The following is a 22,611-nucleotide window of genomic DNA, read 5'->3' as shown; positions in this document are numbered from 1 at the left end:
ATCTGAATGGTGACAGATTAGGAAAAGGGGAGGTGCAACGAGACCTGGGTGTCATGGTACATCAGTCATTGAAGGTTGGCATGCAGGTACAGCAGGCAGTTAAGAAAGCAAATGACATGTTGGCCTTCATAGCGAGGGGATTTGAGTACAGGGGCAGGGATGTGTTACGACAGTTGTACAGAGCCTTGGTGAGGCCACACCTGGAGTATTATATACAGTTTTGGTCTCCTAACTTGAGGAAAGACATTCTTGCTATTGAGGGAGTGCAGTGAAGGTTCATCAGACTGATTCCCGGGATGGCGGGACTGACATATCAAGAAAGACTGGATTAACTGGGCTTGTATTCACTGGAGTTCAGATGAATGAGAGGGGATCTCATAGAAACGTTTAAAATTCTGTCGGGTTTAGACAGGTTAGATGCAGGAAGAATGTTCCCAATGTTGGGGAAGTCCAGAACCAGGGGTCACAGTCTAAGGATAAGGGGTAAGCCATTTAGGACCGAGATGAGGAGAAACTTCTTCACCCAGAGAGTGGTGAACCTGTGGAATTCTCTACCACAGAAAGTTGTTGAGGCCAATTCACTAAATATATTCAAAAAGGAGATAGATGTAGTCCTTACTACTAGGGGGATCAAGGGGTATGGCGAGAAAGCAGGAATGGGGTACTGAAGTTGCACGTTCAGCCATGAACTCATTGAATGGCGGTGCAGGCTCGAAGGCCCGAATGGCCTACTCCTGCACCTATTTTCTATGTTTCTATGTCTCCACAATGCCTCTCCAGCCTGTGAGGCCTCCTTATGTACAGGTTTTCCCGAGGGATTGTAGGATCCCTTGGAACTCCAGGGGATGAGCCTCTGGTGATTAAACAAGGTATTTACAGGTTTACATATATAACAACACTCTCCCCCAAAGACAATAGTGTAACTATTTACAATGTGGGTCGATCTGGGGCCTTCCTTTCCCTGGTTGATTGGCTCGATGCAATTGCTGGTTTTGGTGAGTCATTTGTTGGGCCCTCGCTGGGCTTCTGCGTAGCTGGCCTTGCCGGGCTGCTGGGTGTGGTGAGTCCTGCTGGGCTGCTGCAGGTGGTGGGTTCTGCTTCGTGGTCAACCGCTGGGTCGGTTGTCACTTGTATGTGTGTTGAGGGGTTGAAAAATGTAGAGTCTATTGTGGATTGTTCTGGATAATCCGTGAATCTGAGTTTGGTTTGATCCAAGTGTTTTCTGCAGGTGAGTCCATTTGAAAGTTTGACCAGAAACACCCTACTCCCCTCTTTGGCCACGACAGTGCCGGGAAGCCACTTGGGACCTTGTCCATAGTTCAACACAAATACAGGATCGTTAATCTGGATTTTCCGTGACACATTTGCGCGATCATCATATGTATTCTGTTGAAGTCGACTGCTCTCTACCTGTTCGTGTAGATCAGGGTGGACTAACGAGAGCCTTGTCTTACATGCCTTTTTTATGAGCAGTTCAACGGGGGGAACCCCAGTGAGCGAGTGGGGGCTTGTGCGGTAACTAAGCAGGATTTGGGATAGGCAAGTCTGCAGTGAGCCTTCAGTTACCTTCTTCAAGCTCTGCTTGATTGTTTGCACTGCTCGCTCTGCCTGACCATTGGACGCTGGTTTAAACGGGGCAGATGAGACATGTTTGATCCCATTGTGGGTCATGAACTCTTTGAACTCGACACTGGTGAATCACGGCCCATTGTCACTTACAAGGATATCAGGCAGGCCGTGTGTGGCAAACATGGCCCGCAGGCTTTCAATGATGTCAGCGGACGTGCTTGCCGACATTATCTCTCAATCAATCCATTCGGAGTACGCATCTACAACCACAAGGAACATTTTTACCAAGAATGGGCCTGCATAGTCAACATGGACCCTGGACCACGGTTTGGAGGGCCAGGACCATAAACTTAGTGGCGTCTCCCTGGGTGCATTGCTTAACTGTGAACATGTGTTACATTTGTGCATGCAGGACTCTAAGTCTGCATCGATACCGGACCATCAAATGTGGGATCTGGCTATCGCTTTCATCATTACAATGCCTGAGTGGGTACTGTGGAGGTCACTAGTGAAAGTGTCCCTGCCCTTTTTTGGCACCACTACCCGATTACCCCATAGGAGGCAGTCTGCCTGTATGGACATTTCATCTCTGCATCGCTGGTATGGCTTTATTTCTTCCTGCATCTCTAATGGGACACTCCCGTGGAGCACAGTTTTTTTACTAATGACAGTAAGGGGTCCTGGCTCGTCCAGGTTCTAATCTGTTGTGCAGTAACAGGTGATTGCTCACTCTCGAATGCTTCCATTACCATAACTAAATCTGCGGCTGTGCCATCTCCATCCCTGTAGTGGGCAATGGCAGCCTACTGAGAGCATCGGCACAGTTTTCTGTGCCTGGCCTGTGGCGGATGGCGTAATTGTATCCGGACGACGTGAGCGCCCATCTCTGGATGCTGGCCGATGCATTCGTATTTATCCCCTTGCTTTCAGAAAAAAGGGATATAAGCAGCTTATGGTGGTTTCCAATTTAAATTTGAGCCCGAACAGATATTGATGCATTTTCTTTATCCCATAAACACACGCTAATGCTTCTTTTTCGATCATGCTGTTGGCCCTCTCAGCCTTAGACAGACTTCTGGATGCATAAGCAACCGTTTGTAATTTCCCAGATTCATTAGCTTGTTGCAATACACACCCGACACCATATGACGATGCATCACATGCTAGTATCAAATGCTTACATGGATCATGCAATACAAGCAATTTGTTTGAGCATAACAGTTTCCTAGCTTTCACAAAGGCATTTTCTTGGCTTTTACCCCATACCCATTCATCTCCTTTACACAGTAAAGAGTGCAGTGGTTCTAACAGTGTGCTAAGACTCGGTAAGTAGTTACCAAAGTAGTTCAGGAGTCCTAGAAACGACCGCAGCTCCATCACGTTCTGTGGTCTCGGTGCGTTCTCAATTACCTCCGTCTTCGAATCGGTGGGCCTGATGCCGTCTGCCACGATTCTTCTCCCCAGGAACTCCACTTCAGATGCCAGGAAAACGCACTTCGAGCATTTTAACCTGAGCCGTACACGTTTAAGCCGACTAAGAACCTCCTCCAGGTTCTGCAAGTGCTCGTCGACCTGTAACCAAGATGTTGTTCTGGAAGACCACGGTGCGCGGGACCGACTTCAGCAAGCTTTCCATGTTCCTCTGGAATATCGCCGTGGTTGATCGAATCCCAAACGGGTATCTGTTGTAAATGAAGAAACCTTTGTGCGTGTTGATGCAGGTGAGGCCCTTCGATGATTCCTCCAGCTGCTGCATCATGCGGGCCGAGGTCAAGTCGAGCTTCGTGAACTTTTTTCCTCCCGCCAGCGTCGCAAATATGTCGTCTACCTTTGGTAGTGGGTATTGATCCTGCAGGGAGAAACGATTGATAGTTACTTTGTAATCATCACAGATTCTGACGGTGCCGTCTTCCTTGAGGACTGGAACAATCAGACTGGCCCACTCGTTGAATTCGATTGGTGAAATGATGCCCTCTCGTTGCAGCCTGTCCAGCTCGATCTCCACCCTCTCTCTCATCATGTACGGTATCGCTCTTGCCTTGTGATGGGTGGGCTGCGCCCGTGGAATCAAGTGGATCTGCACTTTTGCTTCTTGGAACTTTCCGATGCCCAGTTCGAACAGCGAGGGGAACTTGTTTAGGACCTGGGCACATGAAGTGTCGTCGACGGACAAGAGCGCTTGGACATCGTCTCAGTTCCAGCGTATCGTTCCCAGCCAGCTCCTGCCGAACAGCGTGGGGCCATCGTCTGGTACCACCCAGAGTGGTAAAATTGTGCACCGCTCCATGGTAGGAGACCTTTACGGTAGCACTGCCGATTACGGGAATCAGTTCCTTTGTGTACGTTCTCAGTTTAATACAAATGGGAGTCAGGACTGGCCTTGAGGCCTTGCTGCACCACAATTTATCTAAAGTCTTTTTGCTCATAATGGACTGGTTCACGCCCGTGTCCAGCTCCATCACCACTGGACGTCCATTTAATTCAACCTTTAGCATTATCGGGGGACACTTTGTGGTAAATGTGTGCAGCCCGTATACCTCTGCCTCCTCAGTCTGAGGCTCTGGTTCGCGTGATCCACCGTGGATCTGTCCTCCTCTGCAACATGGTGGTTTTCAGGATTAGTAGCTCGCCTGCACATACGTTGGAGGTGTCCCATTGTTCCACAGCCCTTGCAAACGTATCCTTTGAAGTGGCATGAATGGAAGTGATGATCACCTCCGCAGCGCCAACAAGGTGTTAATGACCTTGCATTCACCACACTTGATGGTGGACTCTGAGACATCTGCGGACGTGCAATTGCAGGCATGTGAGTCCTGCCCTGTACATTACGATTCGAAAACAACATTACTTTGTTCACAGTACTTGCAGCAGCACTCATGTGCTGAGAGATTTGTTTGGTATTGTTACTGGTGGCAATGAATGCCTGGGCTATTGTTATGGCTTTACTCAAGGTTGGGGTCTCTACAGTCAAAAGTTTGTGACATATTACTTCATGGTCAATGCCAAGTACAAAGAAATCCCTGAGCATGTTCTCCAAGTGTCCTTCAAATTTGCAATGTCCTGCAAGGCACCTTAGCTTGGCGACATAGCTCGCCACTTCCTGGCCTTCAGACCTCTTGTACGTGTAGAACCGGTATCTCGCCATCAGAACACTTTCCTTCGGGTTTAGATGCTCCCGGATCAGTGTGCACAAATCATCGTACGACTTCTCTGTGGGTTTCGCTGGAGCAAGCAGATTTTTCATGAGGCCATACGTTGGTGGCCCGCAAACGGTGAGGAGGATCACCCTTCGTTTGGCAGCGTTCGCTTCTCCTTCCAGCTCGTTGGCCACGAAGTATTGGTCGAGTTGCTCCATGAAGATTTCCCAATCATCGCCTTCTGAAAATTTCTCCAGGATGCCCATTGTTGCAGTGGGGTTCATCATCTGTATCTCGTCGCCAGTTGTTATGTCTTGAATAAAGAATCTGACCAGATACTGTAAGCTCAAAGTAATGTGTGACCGTAGTCCTTTATTACAGGTCTTCACAGTGCCTCTCCAGCCTGTGAGGCCTCCTTATATACAGGTTCTCCCGAGGGATTGTGGGATTCCTTGGGACTCCAGGGGATTAGCTCTCTGGTGGTTAAACAAGGTATTTACAAGTTTACAGATATAACAGGGTTGTCTTATGAAAAAAGGTTGAGCAGGTTGGGCCTATACTCATTGGTGTTTAGGTGAATTATTGAAACATATAAGATTCTGAGGGGGCTTGACAAGGTAGATGCAGAGAGGATGTTTGGGGGAATCTAGAATTAGGGGGCATAGTTTCAGAATAAGGAGTCGCCATTTTAGAATGGAAACAAGGAGGAATCTCTTTTTTCAGAGGTAAGTGAATCTTTGGAATTCTCTACCCCAGAGAGGAGTGGAGGCTGGGTCATTGAATATATTTAAGGTGAAGATAGATAGATTCTTGAAAGATAAGGGAAACAAGGGTTATGGGGAATGGGCAGGGAAGTGGAGTTGAGGCCAAGAGCAGATCAACCATGATCTTATTGAAAGGCGGAGCAGGTTCGAGTGGCCAACTGGCCTACTCCTGCTCCTATTTCTTATGTTCTTATCAATAAAGTTGAAAGGAAAAAATAAAGGAAGTCTGTGCAAATGATGTGATGCAAATCAAGTGATAAGGCACAGTATGGCCCAGCAGTCCGTACCATCTAGGCAAAATATTCTTAATTTAGATGTTTATGTAAGCAAGCAGACATGTAACTAATATTACAATAACTTAGTGAAAAACTTAAATTAATTGAAAAACTTAAATTAATTGAAAGTCTTAAATGCCACTCATTATGTTCTTGCGTTCTACATTTACAGTTCTAATTTGAATGTTACCTTAGATGAAAGAAGCATTCCAGTTTTTATCTTTAAGTGAATGAGGGTGTTATCAATGTCATATTTCTCTTGTTGCAGGTCTGCAAAAAGATGGGAAAAAAATCACCTGTTTAGTGGTAATATTTAAAGATTGGTGTCAAACTTTCATCTCATTTTGAATAATGGATAGGAACAGAAACTTAATATATGCTCTAAGTGGCATGATCAGGAACCTTATTTTGCATATCATACGTTCCCTGCACAGTATGGGTACAATATAGATTGTTAGTGTACGGGGGGGTATGCTGGTGATGAATTAATTCTTGAATGTTGTCTTGTTCTATTAGTAGATATTTATAACAGATTCTCTGGACACTTCTCATGCTCCTCTTCCAAGTCTATGAATAATAAATTCTCAACATAACTATTTTTAATTTAATTTGGCAATTGATTCCCTTGGGAAGTTATTAGAATTTGCTTAAAAAGAGATGACTGAGTTATTATGGAGTACAAAGTGAAAAATCAAAGGGGATGGGGAAAACACTTTTTTTTAAATAGGAAGGGGAATTATTATGCATACATTTATTTTTATGGGTAGGTGAAGAGCTCTACTGCTCACAAAGTTTTGGATTCTACAGATTATACTCTAAGAAAACTGTGTTAACATTATAACAATGAAGTTAGATTAACTACCTCGTAGGTCTTCTTCAATTATCAATTGATATTTATCCTCCACATACTATAGGAGCTACTCCTAGCTTGATTAGTTTTGTCAACATAATTCTTTTCTGCGCAATTCATCTGAAATGGCGAAACCAGTGTAAAAGATCACGGAATTTTAAGCGCAAATTATGTTCAGTGCAAATCGAGTTTCCATGATCTTTGCGCTAGTTTAAAAAATATTGTGCAAGAAGCCGGCCCCACCCACAAAACTGGCTGCGCCCCCCCAGATCAAATTAATCACCATTGCAAATTTTCACTAACCATTTTCAGGCCTTCGAGGAAGCTCTAATCTTTTTCTCGGCACAAGGACACTAATTGGCACATTTTAGAAGCTTTTGAATATCATTTTTTTTTAATTACTGAGAAACTGGCTAATGTAACCCCAATATAACTAGCAAATGGTTTTGTATTATTTTTTAAAGTCATTTTCAGTTATTTAAAATTGGGTTACTCATGGGTGATGGATTAGACTCTGATTAAACATATAACATATTTAGAAAGGAAAACATATTTAGAAATGGTAGAGGGGGGAAAGGGGGAGGTGGAGTAGCTATAAAGTAGCTACAAGGTGTAGTCTACAGACCACCTAATAGTGAAAGTGAGGTGGAGGACGAAATGTGCAGACAAATTAGGGAAATGAGTAAAAAACATAAATAATAATCATGGGGGATTTCAACTACCCCGATATTAATTAGACAGTTCAGAAAAGGTAGGTAAATGGGATAAGGGAATGGAGTTCCTACAATATGTACAGGACTCCTTTCTAATCCAATACATAAAAAGCCCAACAAGGGAGGATTTGCTATTAGATCTAGAAAGGGGAATTAACCACAGCAGATAAGAGAAGTAAAAGGAGGGGAACATCTAGGCAATAGTGACCATAATATAAAACACTTTATGATAATTGGGAAGGACATAAGTATGACAAAACCTGTTATGTATGCAACCCTATGTAACCAGTATTATACCGCCACTAGAGGGCATACCTGTTGGAGTCCCAAGGGATCCCAGCATCCCTTGGGAGCACTGTATATAAGCAGGTCTCCCATGCTGTACCAGCACTCTGGAGTTAGAATAAAGGAACTAAGGTCACACTTACTCACATCTACAGTATTCAGTTACACCACTTTATTATGAACGTAACAACTGGTGACGAGATAACAAACCATCATGCGAAAATGCAGAGAACTGTTGGTATCCTGGAGAAATTCTCAGAAGGGGACGATTGGGAGGCCTTCGTGGAGTGACTCGACCAAAACTTTGTGGCCAACGAGCTGGAAGGGGATAAGAACGCTGCCAACCGAAGGGCGATCCTCCTCACCGTCTGCGGGGCAACAACCGATGGCCTCATGAAGAATCTTCTTGCTCTGGTGAAACCAACAACCAAATCATATGAAGAACTGCGTACGCTGGTCCGGGAGCACCTAAATCCGAAGGACAGCGTTCTGATGGCAAGGTATCAATTTTACACATGTCAACGGTCTGAAGGCCAGGAAGTGGTAAGCTACGTCGCCGAACTAAGGCACCTTGCAGGACATTGCGAATTCGATGGATTCCTGGAGCAAATTCTAAGAGACTTTTTTGTGCTTGGCATTGGCCACGAGGTTATCCTTTGCAACTATTGACTGTTGAAACACCGAACCTGAACAAAGCCATAACAATAGCCCAGGCATTTATGTCCACCAGCGATAACACCAAACAAATTTCGCAGCATAAAGAGGTTTTGGCAAGTACTGTACACAAAGTAACGTCGTTTTCAGGCAGGAATGCATATAGCAGAACGTACACGCCTGTAGCTGCATGACCTCAGATGACCTATTTGCTACCCTGGCAGGAGGAAAGACGTTCACCAAGTTGGACCTGACCTAGGCCTACATGATGCAGGAGCTGCCAGAATCTTCGAAAGGCCTCACCTGCATCAACACGCACAAAGGTCTGTTCGTCTTTAATAGATGCTCGTTTGGGATCCGATCGGCTGCGGCTATTTTTCAAAGGAACATGGAGAGCCTGCTAAAGTTGGTTTCGCGCACCGTGGTTTTCCCGGATGACATATTGATCATAGGTCGGGACACCATCGAACACTTGAAGAACCTGGAAGAGGTTCTAAGTCAGCTAGATCGTGTGGGACTCAGGTTGAAATGCTTGAAGTGTGTTTTCCTGATGCCAGAGGTCGAGTTCTTAGGGAAAAGAATCGTGGCAGATGGCATCAGACCCACCGACGCCAAGATGGAGGCCATCAAGAACGCGCCGAGACCACAGAACGTGACGGAGATGTGGTCGTTCCTGGGACTCCTCAATTATTTTGGTAATTTCCTACCCGGGTTAAGCATCTTGCTAGAACCCCTACATGTGTTGGTACGCAAGGGAGATGACTGGATATGGGGGAAATCACAAGAGGCTGCTTTTGAGAAAGTCAGAAATCTGTTAAGTTCCAACAAACTGCTTGTGCTGTATAACCCATGTAAACGTTTAGTGCTAGGTTGCGATGCGTCTTCGTACGGGGTCGGGTGTGTGTTACAACAAGCAAACGAATCGGGAACATTGCAACTGGGCGCCTATGCGTCCAGGAGTTTGTCCAAGGCCGAAAGGGCCTACAGCATGATTGAAAAAGAAGCTCTGGCATGCGTTTACAGGGTAAAGAAAATGCACCAGTATCTGTTTGGTCTTAAGTTTGTATTAGAAACTGACCATAAGCCGCTCATATCGCTATTCTCAGAGAGCAAAGGGATTAATACCAATGCCCCTGCTCGCATCTAAAGAGTATTCACGAAGGAGGACACGAACAACCTTCCGGTTATAAAAGGGGTCGGGGGGTCTAGTAAGGAGGAGGAACTGAGGGAAATCCTTATTAGCCGGGAAATTGTGTTGGGGAAATTGATGGGATTGAAGGCCGATAAATCCCCAGGGCCTGATGGACTGCATCCCAGAGTACTTAAGGAGGTGGCCTTGGGAATAGTGGATGCGTTGACAGTCATTTTCCAACATTCCATTGACTCTGGATCAGTTCCTATGGAGTGGAGGGTAGCCAATGTAACCCCACTTTTTAAAAAAGGAGGGAGAGAGAAAACAGGGAATTATAGACCGGTCAGCCTGACATCGGTAGTGGGTAAAATGATGGAATCAATTATTAAGGATGTCATAGCAGTGCATTTGGAAAGAGGTGACATGATAGGTCCAAGTCAGCATGGATTTGTGAAAGGGAAATCATGCTTGACAAATCTTCTGGAATTTTTTGAGGATGTTTCCAGTAGAGTGGATAAGGGAGAACCAGTTGATGTGGTATATTTGGACTTTCAGAAGGCGTTCGACAAGGTCCCACACAAGAGATTGATGTGCAAAGTTAGAGCACATGGGATTGGGGGTAGTGTACTGACATGGATTGAGAACTGGTTGTCAGACAGGAAGCAAAGAGTAGGAGTAAATGGGTACTTTTCAGAATGGCAGGCAGTGACTAGTGGGGTACCGCAAGTTCTGTGCTGGGGCCCCAGCTGTTTACACTGTACATTAATGATTTAGATGAGGGGATTAAATGTAGTATCTCCAAATTTGCGGATGACACTAAGTTGGGTGGCAGTGTGAGCTGCGAGGAGGATGCTGTGAGGCTGCAGAGCGACTTGGATAGGTTAGGTGAGTGGGCAAATGCATGGCAGATGAAGTATAATGTGGATAAATGTGAGGTTATCCACTTTGGTGGTAAAAACAGAGAGACAGACTATTATCTGAATGGTGACAGATTAGGAAAAGGGGAGGTGCAAAGAGACCTGGGTGTCATGGTACATCAGTCATTGAAGGTTGGCATGCAGGTGCAGCAGGCGGTTAAGAAAGCAAATGGCATGTTGGCCTTCATAGCAAGGGGATTTGAGTACAGGGGCAGGGAGGTGTTGCTACAGTTGTACAGGGCATTGGTGAGGCCACACCTGGAGTATTGTGTACAGTTTTGGTCTCCTAACCTGAGGAAGGACATTCTTGCTATTGAGGGAGTGCAGCGAAGGTTCACCAGACTGATTCCCGGGATGGCGGGACTGACCTATCAAGAAAGACTGGATCAACTGGGCTTGTATTCACTGGAGTTCAGAAGAATGAGAGGGGACCTCATAGAAACATATAAAATTCTGACGGGGTTAGACAGGTTAGATGCAGGAAGAATGTTCCCAATGTTGGGGAAGTCCAGAACCAGGGGTCACAGTCTAAGGATAAGGGGTAAGCCATTTAGGACCGAGATGCGGAGGAACTTCTTCACCCAGAGAGTGGTGAACCTGTGGAATTCTCTACCACAGAAAGTTGTTGAGGCCAATTCACTAAATATATTCAAAAAGGAGTTAGATGAGGTCCTTACTGCTAGGGGGATCAAGGGGTATGGCGAGAAAGCAGGAATGGGGTACTGAAGTTGAATGTTCAGCCATGAACTCATTGAATGGCGGTGCAGGCTAGAAGGGCCGAATGGCCTACTCCTGCACCTATTTTCTATGTTTCTATGTTTCTATATAACTATGTAATCCACCACAGACCAGGCACTGATGCTCTCAGTCGGCTACCATTGCCCACCACCGGGGTGGAAATGGCACAGTCTGCAGACTTGCTCTTGGCGATGGATGCATTTGAAAACGAAAAGTCACCCGTTACGGCCCGCCAGATCAGGACCTGGACCAGCCAGGATCCTTTACTGTCCCTTGTAAAAAAAACTGTCCTCCATGGGAGCTGGTCCAGCGTCCCAGCGGAGATGCAGGAAGAGATCAAGCCATTCCAGCGGCGCAAAGATGAAATGTCCATACAGGCGGACTGTCTTTTGTGGGGTCATTTCGTGGTCTTGCCTAAGAAAGGCAGGGAAATGTTCATATGCGACCTACAGAGTACCCACCCAGGCATAGTGTTGTAGGAGGTAGGCACATAGAAACATAGAAACATAGAAACATAGAAAATAGGTGCAGGAGTAGGCCATTCGGCCCTTCTAGCCTGCACCGCCATTCAATGAGTTCATGGCTGAACATTCAACTTCAGTACCCCATTCCTGCTTTCTCGCCATACCCCTTGATCCCCCTAGCAGTAAGGACCTCATCTAACTCCTTTTTGAATATATTTAGTGAATTGGCCTCAACAACTTTCTGTGGTAGAGAATTCCACAGGTTCACCACTCTCTGGGTGAAGAAGTTCCTCCGCATCTCGGTCCTAAATGGCTTACCCCTTATCCTTAGACTGTGACCTCTGGTTCTGGACTTCCCCAACATTGGGAACATTCTTCCTGCATCTAACCTGTCTAACCCCGTCAGAATTTTAAACGTTTCTATGAGGTCCCCTCTCATTCTTCTGAACTCCAGTGAATACAAGCCCAGTCTTTCTTGATAGGTCAGTCCCGCCATCCCGGAAATCAGTCTGGTGAACCTTCGCTGCACTCCCTCAATAGCAAGAATGTCCTTCCTCAGGTTAGGAGACCAAAACTGTACACAATACTCCAGGTGTGGCCTCACCAATGCCCTGTACAACTGTAGCAACACCTCCCTGCCCCTGTACTCAAATCCCCTTGCTATGAAGGCCAACATGCCATTTGCTTTCTTAACCGCCTGCTGCACCTGCATGCCAACCTTCAATGACTGATGTACCATGACACCCAGGTCTCTTTGCACCTCCCCTTTTCCTAATCTGTCACCATTCAGATAATAGTCTGTCTCTCTGTTTTTACCACCAAAGTGGATAACCTCACATTTATCCACATTATACTTCATCTGCCATGCATTTGCCCACTCACCTAACCTATCCAAGTCGCTCTGCAGCCTCACAGCATCCTCCTCGCAGCTCACACTGCCACCCAACTTAGTGTCATCCGCAAATTTGGAGATACTACATTTAATCCCCTCATCTAAATCATTAATGTACAGTGTAAACAGCTGGGGCCCCAGCACAGAACCTTGCGGTACCCCACTAGTCACTGCCTGCCATTCTGAAAAGTACCCATTTACTCCTACTCTTTGCTTCCTGTATGACAACCAGTTCTCAATCCATGTCAGTACACTACCCCCAATCCCATGTGCTCTAACTTTGCACATCAATCTCTTGTGTGGGACCTTGTCGAACGCCTTCTGAAAGTCCAAATATACCACATCAACTGGTTCTCCCTTATCCACTCTACTGGAAACATCCTCAAAAAATTCCAGAAGATTTGTCAAGCATGATTTCCCTTTCACAAATCCATGCTGACTTGGACCTATCATGTCACCTCTTTCCAAATGCACTGCTATGACATCCTTAATAATTGATTCCATCATTTTACCCACTACCGATGTCAGGCTGACCGGTCTATAATTCCCTGTTTTCTCTCTCCCTCCTTTTTTAAAAAGTGGGGTTACATTGGCTACCCTCCACTCCATAGGAACTGATCCAGAGTCAATGGAATGTTGGAAAATGACTGTCAACGCATCCACTATTTCCAAGGCCACTTTCTTAAGTACTCTGGGATGCAGTCCATCAGGCCCTGGGGATTTATCGGCCTTCAATCCCATCAATTTCCCCAACACAATTTCCCGGCTAATAAGGATTTCCCTCAGTTCCTCCTCCTTACTAGACCCCCCGACCCCTTTTATAACCGGAAGGTTGTTTGTGTCCTCCTCAGTGAATACCGAACCAAAGTACTTGTTCAATTGGTCCGCCATTTCTTTGTTCCCCGTTATGACTTCCCCTGATTCTGACTGCAGGGGACCTACGTTTGTCTTTACTAACCTTTTTCTCTTTACATATCTATAGAAACTTTTGCAATCCGTCTTAATGTTCCCTGCAAGCTTCTTCTCATACTCCATTTTCCCTGCCCTAATCAAACCCTTTGTCCTCCTCTGCTGAGTTCTAAATTTCTCCCAGTCCCCAGGTTCGCTGCTATTTCTGGCCAATTTATATGCCACTTCCTTGGCTTTAATACTATCCCTGATTTCCCTTGATAGCCACGGTTGAGCCACCTTCCCTTTTTTATTTTTATGCCAGACAGGAATGTACAATTGTTGTAGTTCATCACCTTTAGAATATACCAGAACACTAGGCATTAGGCACCTGCTAGATATATCTAACCGCATATAAGTTTAAAGTGGCCACACATAAAATGGCTGCCCAGGCATGATGGGAAATCAGGTAGTCAAGCTGTGAACTGTTGAATGTTCAATGACCGAGCAATAACCCTGTGAGGCCCACTATAGGAATGCCTTGGATGCAGGATAAGAATAATGAGGAGAGAACCCATCTCCCGTAAACAAGGTCATAAATCAATTAATTCCCCAGGAAGAAAGAGATAAGAAGGGAACCCATCTCCTGTAAACAAGGTTATAAACCAATTATTTCTCCAAGAAAGAAATAGGGAGAGAACCTATCTCCTGTAGCAAAGTCATCAATCAGCCTGAGCTGACAATAACCGAACATGTAGTTCCTGAGACACCAGGGGAATTCTATTGGGTTAAAAGAACCTATATGTAATCTATAATCGTTGTGATTGGATTGTGTCCAGCCGTGATGGGCTGTGTAACTGTAGTAAACTGTTTGTAACTGTTGTGAAACATATAAAAGTGCATGTAATCCTTTGTTCTGTGGAGAGAAGCCTGGACTCAGTCTTGTGATTTCCTCCACACTAGCGTTATTAAAGGCTGCGACGGCGTTGGAACCGACTCTGAGTGTTGAGTGATTCTTCTGAGAAAAGATTCACACTAACACATAGTAATGATGAAAGCTAGAGCCAGAACCCATGTGTGGTGGCCAGGCATCGACTCGGATTTGGAGTCTTGCGTGCGCTAATGCAACACTTGCTCTCAACTGAGCAATGCACCCAGGGAGGCACCGCTAAGTTTGTGGTCATGGCCCTCTAAACCGTGGTCTAGGATGCATGTTGACTTTACTGGCCCGTTTCTAGGCAAAATGTTTTTAGTTGTTGTGGATGCTTATTCAAAATGGCATGCGGATAATATGGCCTGCCCAGCGGAGCTGATCAAGTGTGGTCAGTGCTTCAATGCTAGGGATGTTGGCCTGGTCGAGGACGCTAATGTTGGTGCGTCTATCCTCCCACTGGATTTGCAGGATCTTGCGGAGACATCGTTGGTGATATTTCTCCAGCGACTTGAGGTGTCTACTGTACATGGTCCATGTCTCTGAGCCATACAGGAGGGCGGGTATTACTACAGCCTTGTAGACCATGAGCTTGGTGGCAGTTTTGAGGGTCTGGTCTTCAAACACTCTTTTCCTCAGGCGGCCAAAGGCTGCACTGGAAGTTGTGTTGAATCTCGTTGTCAATGTCTGCTCTTGTTGATAAGAGGCTCCCGAGGTATGGGAAATGGTCCACGTTGTTCAAGGCTGCGCCATGGATCTTGATGACTGGGGGGCAGTGCTGTGCGGTGAGGACAGGCTGGCGGAGGACCTTTGTCTTACGGACATTTAGCGTAAGCCCCATGCTTTCATACGCCTCAGTAAATACGTCGACTATGTCCTGGAGTCCAGCCTCTGTATGTGTGCAGACGCAGGTGTCTTCCGCGTACTGTAACTCGACGACAGAGGTGGTCTTAGACCTGGCCTGGAGACGGCGAAGGTTGAACAGGTTCCCACTGGTTCTGTAGCGGGGAGCTTGTTGACTGTGAGGTAGAGCATGGCAATGAGGAAGATTGAGAAGAGGATTGGGGCGATGATGCAGTCCTGTTTGACCCGGTCCGGAAATGCTCATCAAGGACACCGAGGCAGTCAGGGCCTGCTGGAAGGAGCACTTCGATGATCTCCTCAATCGAGACTCTGCCTTTGACTCAAGTGTTCTCGACTCCATCCCACAGCATGCTACCCGCCATCACCTCAGTAAAACCTCAATACGGCACGAGGTAGAAAAAAGCCATAAGACAGCTTAAGAACAACAAGGCTATGCGAGCGGATGGAATCCCTGCTGAGACACTGAAGTATGGCGGAGAGGCACTGTTGGCGCGAATACATGACCTCATCTCTCTCATCTGGAGAGAGGAGAGCATGCCAGGAGATCTCAGAGATGCAGTGATTGTGACTATCTTTAAAAAAGGGTACAAGTCTGACTGTGGCAACTACAGAGGAATCTCCCTGCTATCAGCCACTGGAAAAGTTGTCGCTTGCATCCTCCTCAACCATCTTCTCCCTGTGGCCGAGGAGCTCCTCCCCTACGGGGCATAACAGACATGATTTTTGTAGCGCGACAGCTGCCGGGAACAGCGGCAGCCCTTATACATGGCCTTCTTCGACCTTACAAAGACCTTTGACACTGTCAACCGCGGGGGTCTATGGAGCGTCCTCCTCTGTTTGGGATGCCCCCAAAAGTTTGTCACCATCCTCCGCCTGCTCCACGACGACATGCAGGCCATGATCTAAATCCCCTCTAAACCTCCTACCAATTACTTTAAATCTATGTCCCCCTGGTTGTTAACCCCCCTGCTAAGGGAAATAGGTCCTTCCTATCCACTCTATCTAGCCCCCTCATCATTTTATACACCTCAACATGGTCCCCCCTCAGCCTCCTCTGTTCCAAAGAAAACATACCCAGCCTATCCAATCTTTCCTCATAGCTAAAATTTTCCATCTTTACTGCAATGTGGTGACCAGAACTGCATGCAGTACTCTAGTTGTGTCCTAACTAGTGTTTTGTACAGTTCACGCAAAATCTCCCTGCTCTTGTATTCTCCGATTGAATTCCACTTGCCACTGTTCTGCCCACATGACCAGTTCATTGATAACTTCCTGCAGTCTACAGCTTTCTTCTTCATCATTAACCACAAAGCCAAATTTTGTATCATCTGCAAACTTCTTAATCATACCTATATTCAAATTTAGATCATTGATGTATACCCTAAAAAGCAAGGGACCCAGTACTAAGCCCTGCGGAACCCCACTGGAAACATCTTTCCACTCACAAAAACACCCATGAGCCATTATACTTTGCTTCCTACCTCTGAGCCAATTTTGGATACAACTTGCCACTTTGCCTTGGATCCCATGGGCTTTTACTTTCGTGACCAGTCTGCCATGTGGGACCTTATCAAAAGCCTTGCGAAAATCCATATACACTACATCAAATGCACTACCTTCATTGACCTGCCTTGTTGCCTCCTCAAAAAATTCAATCAAGTTAGTCATACATGACCTTCCCTTAACAAATCCATGCTGACTTATCCTGTTCCTCAGAATTTTCTCCAATAGTTTTCCCACCACCAAGGTTAGGCTGACTGGCCTGTAATTACTTGGTCTATCCCTTGCTCCCTTTTTAAACAGAGGTACAACGTTAGCAGTCCTCCAGCACACCTGTAGCCAGAGAGGATTGAAAAGTGATGGTCAGAACCTCTGCTATTTCCTCTTTTGCTTCTCTTAATAGCCTGGGATACATTGCATCCAGGCCTGGGGATTTATCCAATTTCAAAACTGCTAAACCCCTTAATACTTCCTCTCTCCCTATGTTTATTTCATCTAATATTTCACACTCCTCCTCCCTTTACAAGCACATCAATTAAAAAAAAAGGAAGGTTGGGATAGGAATGGGGCCATTAAGGGATAGAAGGGATAATACCACAGGTAACGATAGAGAGATGGCAGAATTATTAAATAATTATTTTGCTTCAATATTTACCCGAGATAGAACAGGTGGACATGACATTGGATAATGAGATTAGTAATGAGATAAGTGCATTTAAAATAAAAAGAGGGGATATATTAATTAAACTAATCAAATTCAAAGAGGATAAAACCACTGGTCCAGATGGATTGCATCCACGCATTTTAAAAGAACATAGGGAAGAGATAGCAGAGGCATTACTACACATATTTAATAATTCATTAGAAAAAGATGTAGTGCCAGAGGACTGGCAGATAGCTAACGTAATACCTATATTTAAGAAGGGGGATAGAACATGTCCAAGGAATTACTGACCAGTCAGCTTAACATCGGTAGTAGGAAAAATAATGGAATCCCTTAATACTTGGAGGGTGCGAGTCTAGGTTGAGGTAGAGGAACAAAGGGATCTCTGAGTAGAAATACACAGATCACTAAAAGTTGTGACACAGGTTAGCAAGGCTATAAAAAAAAGCAAACCAAGCACTAGGGTTTATTTCTAGAGGTATAGAATTGAAAAGCAGAGAAGTTATGCTAAACCTGTATCGAACCTTCGTTAGACCACACTTAGAGTACTGAGTACAGCTCTGGCCACCATATTATAAAAAGGATATGGAAGCACTGGAGAGGGTGCAGAGAAGATTTGCAAGGATGATACCAGAAATGCGAGGATATACATATCAGGAAAGGATGAACAGGCTGCGTCTCTTTACTCTTGAAAAAAGAAGGTTGAGGAGTGACCTAATAGAGGTCTTTAAAATTATGAAAGGTTTTGAGAAAGTGGATACAGGGAGAGTGGATACAGAGAGAATGTTTCGACGTGGGGAAGAGCATAACAAGAGGCCATCAATATAAAATAGTCACCAAGAAATCCAGAGGGAGTTCAGCAGAAAGTTCTTTACCCAAAGAGTGGTTAGAATGTGGAACTCACTGCTGCAGGGAGTGGTTGAAGCAAATAGTATTGATGCATTTAAGGGGAGGCTAGACAAGCATTTGAGGGAGAAGGGAATAGAGGGTTATGCTGATAGATTTAGATTTGGAAAGACAGGAGGAGGCTCGAGTGGAGCATAAACATGGACTGGTTGGGCCGAATGGCCTGGTTCTGTGCTGTATATCCTATGTAATCCATGTAAAAATGCTTAATTTTTGTGCTAAACCCATTTTCAGCTGTATTAATCAAACTGCACCAAGTTATCACTTTTAAATATAATCAAGGAATTTTTTTAAAGCAACATTAAAAAAAAATTACATTCTAAAATGCTGGCCGATTGCGCTGGTTTATGGCAGAACTTATGTTTGTTGATATGCAAATAAGATTGACCAGAAAATCGAGAAAAAAACACTTCCAATATAGTGCAATTTTGGGTGCAGTTTGCGCCCGGATCACCGACTGCGCTCAAAGTGGAAATTCTACCCTCATATTTTTAACATGTATATAAAAATGACTATTATGATACTGTAGATAGGCATAGTCTCTTACTCCCACATTCTATAAAGATTCAGGCCTAGAAGCTAGTCACTGGAGACCTGTGCAAATGTGCAAGCACATATGCAGAAAGCTCTTCTGTTCCTCGATAGAGAGCAATGGGGAAACCAGCAGTGCAAGGTGGCTCTGTCAGCCCCAATTCACACCATGGCACTGTGGAAACCTAGAGAAATGTATTTATGTTATCTCTCCAGAACATGATTATAAATCTATCTGCTAATTTAACCTTTTAACATTATCAGTGATTTTTTTCCTATCATGCTGCCGGCTCAGTTGGTGCATTGAACAGCAGTTTCTAATGTTAACATAAAATTTCTTGTTTTACTTTATATATCTTCATGCAAAATTCAAACAAATGCCGCAATTATAATACCTTCAAGTACTTTGTGCAGTTCAGCACAAACTGCTGTCTCCTCAGCAAGATTGGATTCTATATCCTGTTGGATGGACATTTTTGCCTGTAGTTCCTCTTGCTGCTGCATTCTGTGTTGCTTGACATCTTCAATTTCATTCTTTTGAAGAGAGAAATAGAAGATATAAGGAATATTTTTATACCTTAATACACTTGTAAGTTTCACTGCAAATAATACCTAACTGATATTTTACAATAAATTATTTACTGAATTATTAAAACCAGTTATATTCAAATGTTCAGCACTGCCCGCTACAAAAGAGCTGGAGCGGCAGGCCCTGGAACATCATGGCCCCATGAACTGCGAGAGAACACCTCCACAGGTCGGCTACAAAAAAGCTGGAGCGGCATACCAGTATAACAACCAGCATGAGCTGCTCCAGGTATGCGATGGCTTCGAGGTGGGTGACTGGGTGACCCAGGTCACTGTTTGGAACATGGGCAGGAGCATCGGCGGAGCCCTAGTAAAGCAGAGGAGTGGGAAGATCGTGGCAGAGGTGCAGCGAGTGATCGAGGCAGAGGAGTGTTGAGGGATCATGGCTGAGATTCGGTGGGTGATCGTGGCGGAGGTTTGGCAAATATTTGGTGTGGTGCGAGATCGTGGCGGACGTGCAGCATGCTTTGTGGCAGAGGAGTGGTGAGAGATCTTGGCAGAGATGTGGTGAATGTTTGTGGCGGAGGAGCGGTGAGAGATCTTAGCGGAGGTGCGGCAAATGAGGGTACGGGGCCCAGAAGAGGCGAGGGTCCAGGGGCAGCACGGGCCAGTCCACACTGCGATATGTGTGCACTAGGTCCGTGCAGCAGAGCAGGCTCCAGTCGCCCTGGTTAACCCTTGCCACTGGATAAAGGTCTAGCTCTGTCAAGTCCATGTGGTGGCTGATGTGCAATGGTCACCACATGTTAAGAAAAATCCACGCACAGGCACCTTTCACCTTTTCAACTGGAGTTCAGGACTTGAATATCGGGTCCTTTCCGGGGTGGCCGGGGCTGGGGGCTCGAGATCCGGGGGTGTTCGGCATTTGGGAAGGATTCTGACGGGATGGGGCGGGTTGGGTGCGGGGGGAATGTTCCCGGTGTTGGGTGGGTCCGGAGCCGGGGGAGGTGGGGGCTGTTTGGGGCTGGGATTGGGAGAGACTTCTTCACTCAGGGAATTGTTGGCCTGTGGGGTTCCCTGCTGCGGAGAGTTGTTGATGCCAGTTCATTGGATGTGTTCGGGAGGGAGTTGGATGTGGTCCTTGCGGCTGGGGGGTCGGGGGGTGTGGAGGGGGCGTGGGGGGAGGTGCTGGGGTGGGTGATCAGCCATGATCTTGTTGAATGGCGGTGCAGGCTCGAAGGGCCGAATGGCCTACTCCTGCACCTATTTTCTATGTTTCTATGTTTCATTGAAACATCTGTGAACTCATATGGAAGCAAGTCATTCTCGTTTGAGGGACCACCTATGATGTTGATGATGACTGCCCACTTACAATGGATGTAAATTAGGTCTGATCCACTGATCCTTTCAGTTTCTAAATGTATATAATTCCCTACTTGCCAATGCTGATTTCCGTAAGGGGAAAGCACTTCTATGGATAAATACTTACCATTTGATATGTTCCAGGTGATTATTCTATAATTCTCCTTTCTATTTGTTTAGATAATTTTGAAGTAGAATTAAAAAAACTTTAAAAACATTAAACCATAGTTAGTTGCAATCTATTATGGCTTCTATGATCCTGTTCACTAAGTAGAAATTCAAATGGAGAGAGAGTGGTCTCCATTGCTCTACTACTTTAATCTGTCCTAAACAAGCAACATTTGCACAGTTAAACAAGATAAAAGTAGAAGTAAGAGTTAAAGGTTGAAAAGGTAATATGATGTTTTCATCTGAAGATGAGCAAAAATTGTTCACTGCTCTAATAGGGATTCTATCCAGGAAAACAACAAGGACATGATGGTGGCTGATGGGGTGTGCAGATCAGGGGTTTCCTTTTGATTCTGTCTCAATCAGGATTAATGATTTCTTGCAGGTTTGCTCAAAAGCACCCGAAGACACCAAAATCTGAATGACCTATAAGTCATTAGAGTAATATAAAACTTACAAAAAAAATTTAAAATGAAAAGGTTTAATGTTAATTTGAAAAATATTGAGGTCATATGCTTGTTCCCCTAAAAGGTGACTAATTCAACAAGTAACTATTAAGTCCTGAATAAATGTGATACATGCACCTGACATTTGAATCACTTATAAGCAACACTGGACAATGTTTAAAGATGCAGTTATAATGTTATTTTGTCACTGTACCGTGGCTTCCTGGTCCGACTCTGGAACTCAGCAGTGTGAAACTAGCTTGGGGAGGGCGTCTCTCATGAACTTGACACTTCATTGATAATTAACTCTGATGCAGTATCAAATAGGCTTTAAAACTGTTCAGCAGGTCTACTGGATATCACAGACACTTTATCAATTAGAATTACATTTATTTTATGTTTAAAACATGGATACTCTTGTGTGCATTTTCAAAACATTAAAACATTGCTGACTATAAATGAAGCTCTGTATATGCATATAAACCCAGGCTACAATTTTCAGTTAGAACATGTGGATGTTGGTGACTGTAATTTGTAATCCGCAGCCGTTGATGAGCACAGCCCAAGAAATAGTAGGCATACTATACATTACTTTCAATTGTTCGCTTTCTGTTGCCAAAATCTGTTTGTTGTTGCTAATTGTATTTTCTTCTGCTGCACATTGTTGTCTAAGAGCCGCAATCTTTTTAGCGTACTCATCAATCTCCTTCTGTAGTCTCTTAGTCTGGTTTTAAGAATAAAATAGTAAATACAAAATGTGTTTCATTCTTTACTACAATGGCCTTGCAAACAAACATATTTATTTATAAGGCACTTAATCCATCCACTCAAACACTAAAGCAGAACTTAAAAATTATATGCTGGCAACATATTGAAAACACTGCTTTTTTGGATCATTCAGATACTTAACATACATGGGGCTAGAACCTCCACTTTTTTTGCATGCTTAACGCCCACTTTACCGCTGAAATGATGTATAACGCCCATATATCGCCCATTTTGGCACAAAATGGAAACTGACGGGCATTTTTCGGAAACTTATTGCCGAGCGTCACTTTCCCCATGTGCTTAACGCCGGGAAAAAATATTACCGCACGCCCACTTTTTTTGGGCAGAATCATCAGAAGGGGCGAAATCAACCATAATATCGCCCAGCATTACTTTCTGCACTGATTTAACGCCGAGGTTCAATATTAACGCCCACCCACTGTTTTTTGTCATAAAGAGCATATTTAACTAAACTAGCAGCCATGATATCACCCAGAGTCAATTTCACCACCTCGCACACATATCGCCCACAATATCGCTCGCCCAAAAAAACGCCCAGAAAAAGTCGAACTAATCACGGCGTATTGGCCGTCATGTTCAAGATCACATATCTCATCCTTTAAAAGCATGCCGTGCTTTAAACCTCGGCGGAGTTCGGATGTACT

The 22,611-nt window shown here is 44.9% G+C and overlaps 1 protein-coding gene across 1 annotated transcript in view; it reads right to left on the bottom strand.

The window, feature by feature from the left end:
- Positions 1 to 22,611, bottom strand: part of ccdc175 (coiled-coil domain containing 175) — a 253,696-nt gene that overhangs the window by 44,778 nt on the left and 186,307 nt on the right. Inside the window, exons 13-15 of the mRNA XM_070879130.1 lie at positions 21,771 to 21,902; positions 19,070 to 19,208; positions 5,936 to 6,015 (exon numbers count right to left, since the gene is read on the bottom strand). Of these exons, the coding sequence (XP_070735231.1) occupies positions 5,936 to 6,015; positions 19,070 to 19,208; positions 21,771 to 21,902 (351 nt within the window). The remainder of the gene's footprint in view (positions 1 to 5,935; positions 6,016 to 19,069; positions 19,209 to 21,770; positions 21,903 to 22,611) is intronic.

The sequence above is a fragment of the Pristiophorus japonicus genome, chromosome 4, assembly GCF_044704955.1.
Source record: "Pristiophorus japonicus isolate sPriJap1 chromosome 4, sPriJap1.hap1, whole genome shotgun sequence".
Lineage (NCBI taxonomy): Eukaryota > Metazoa > Chordata > Chondrichthyes > Pristiophoridae > Pristiophorus > Pristiophorus japonicus.
This window is presented reverse-complemented; position numbering and strand designations above follow the sequence as displayed.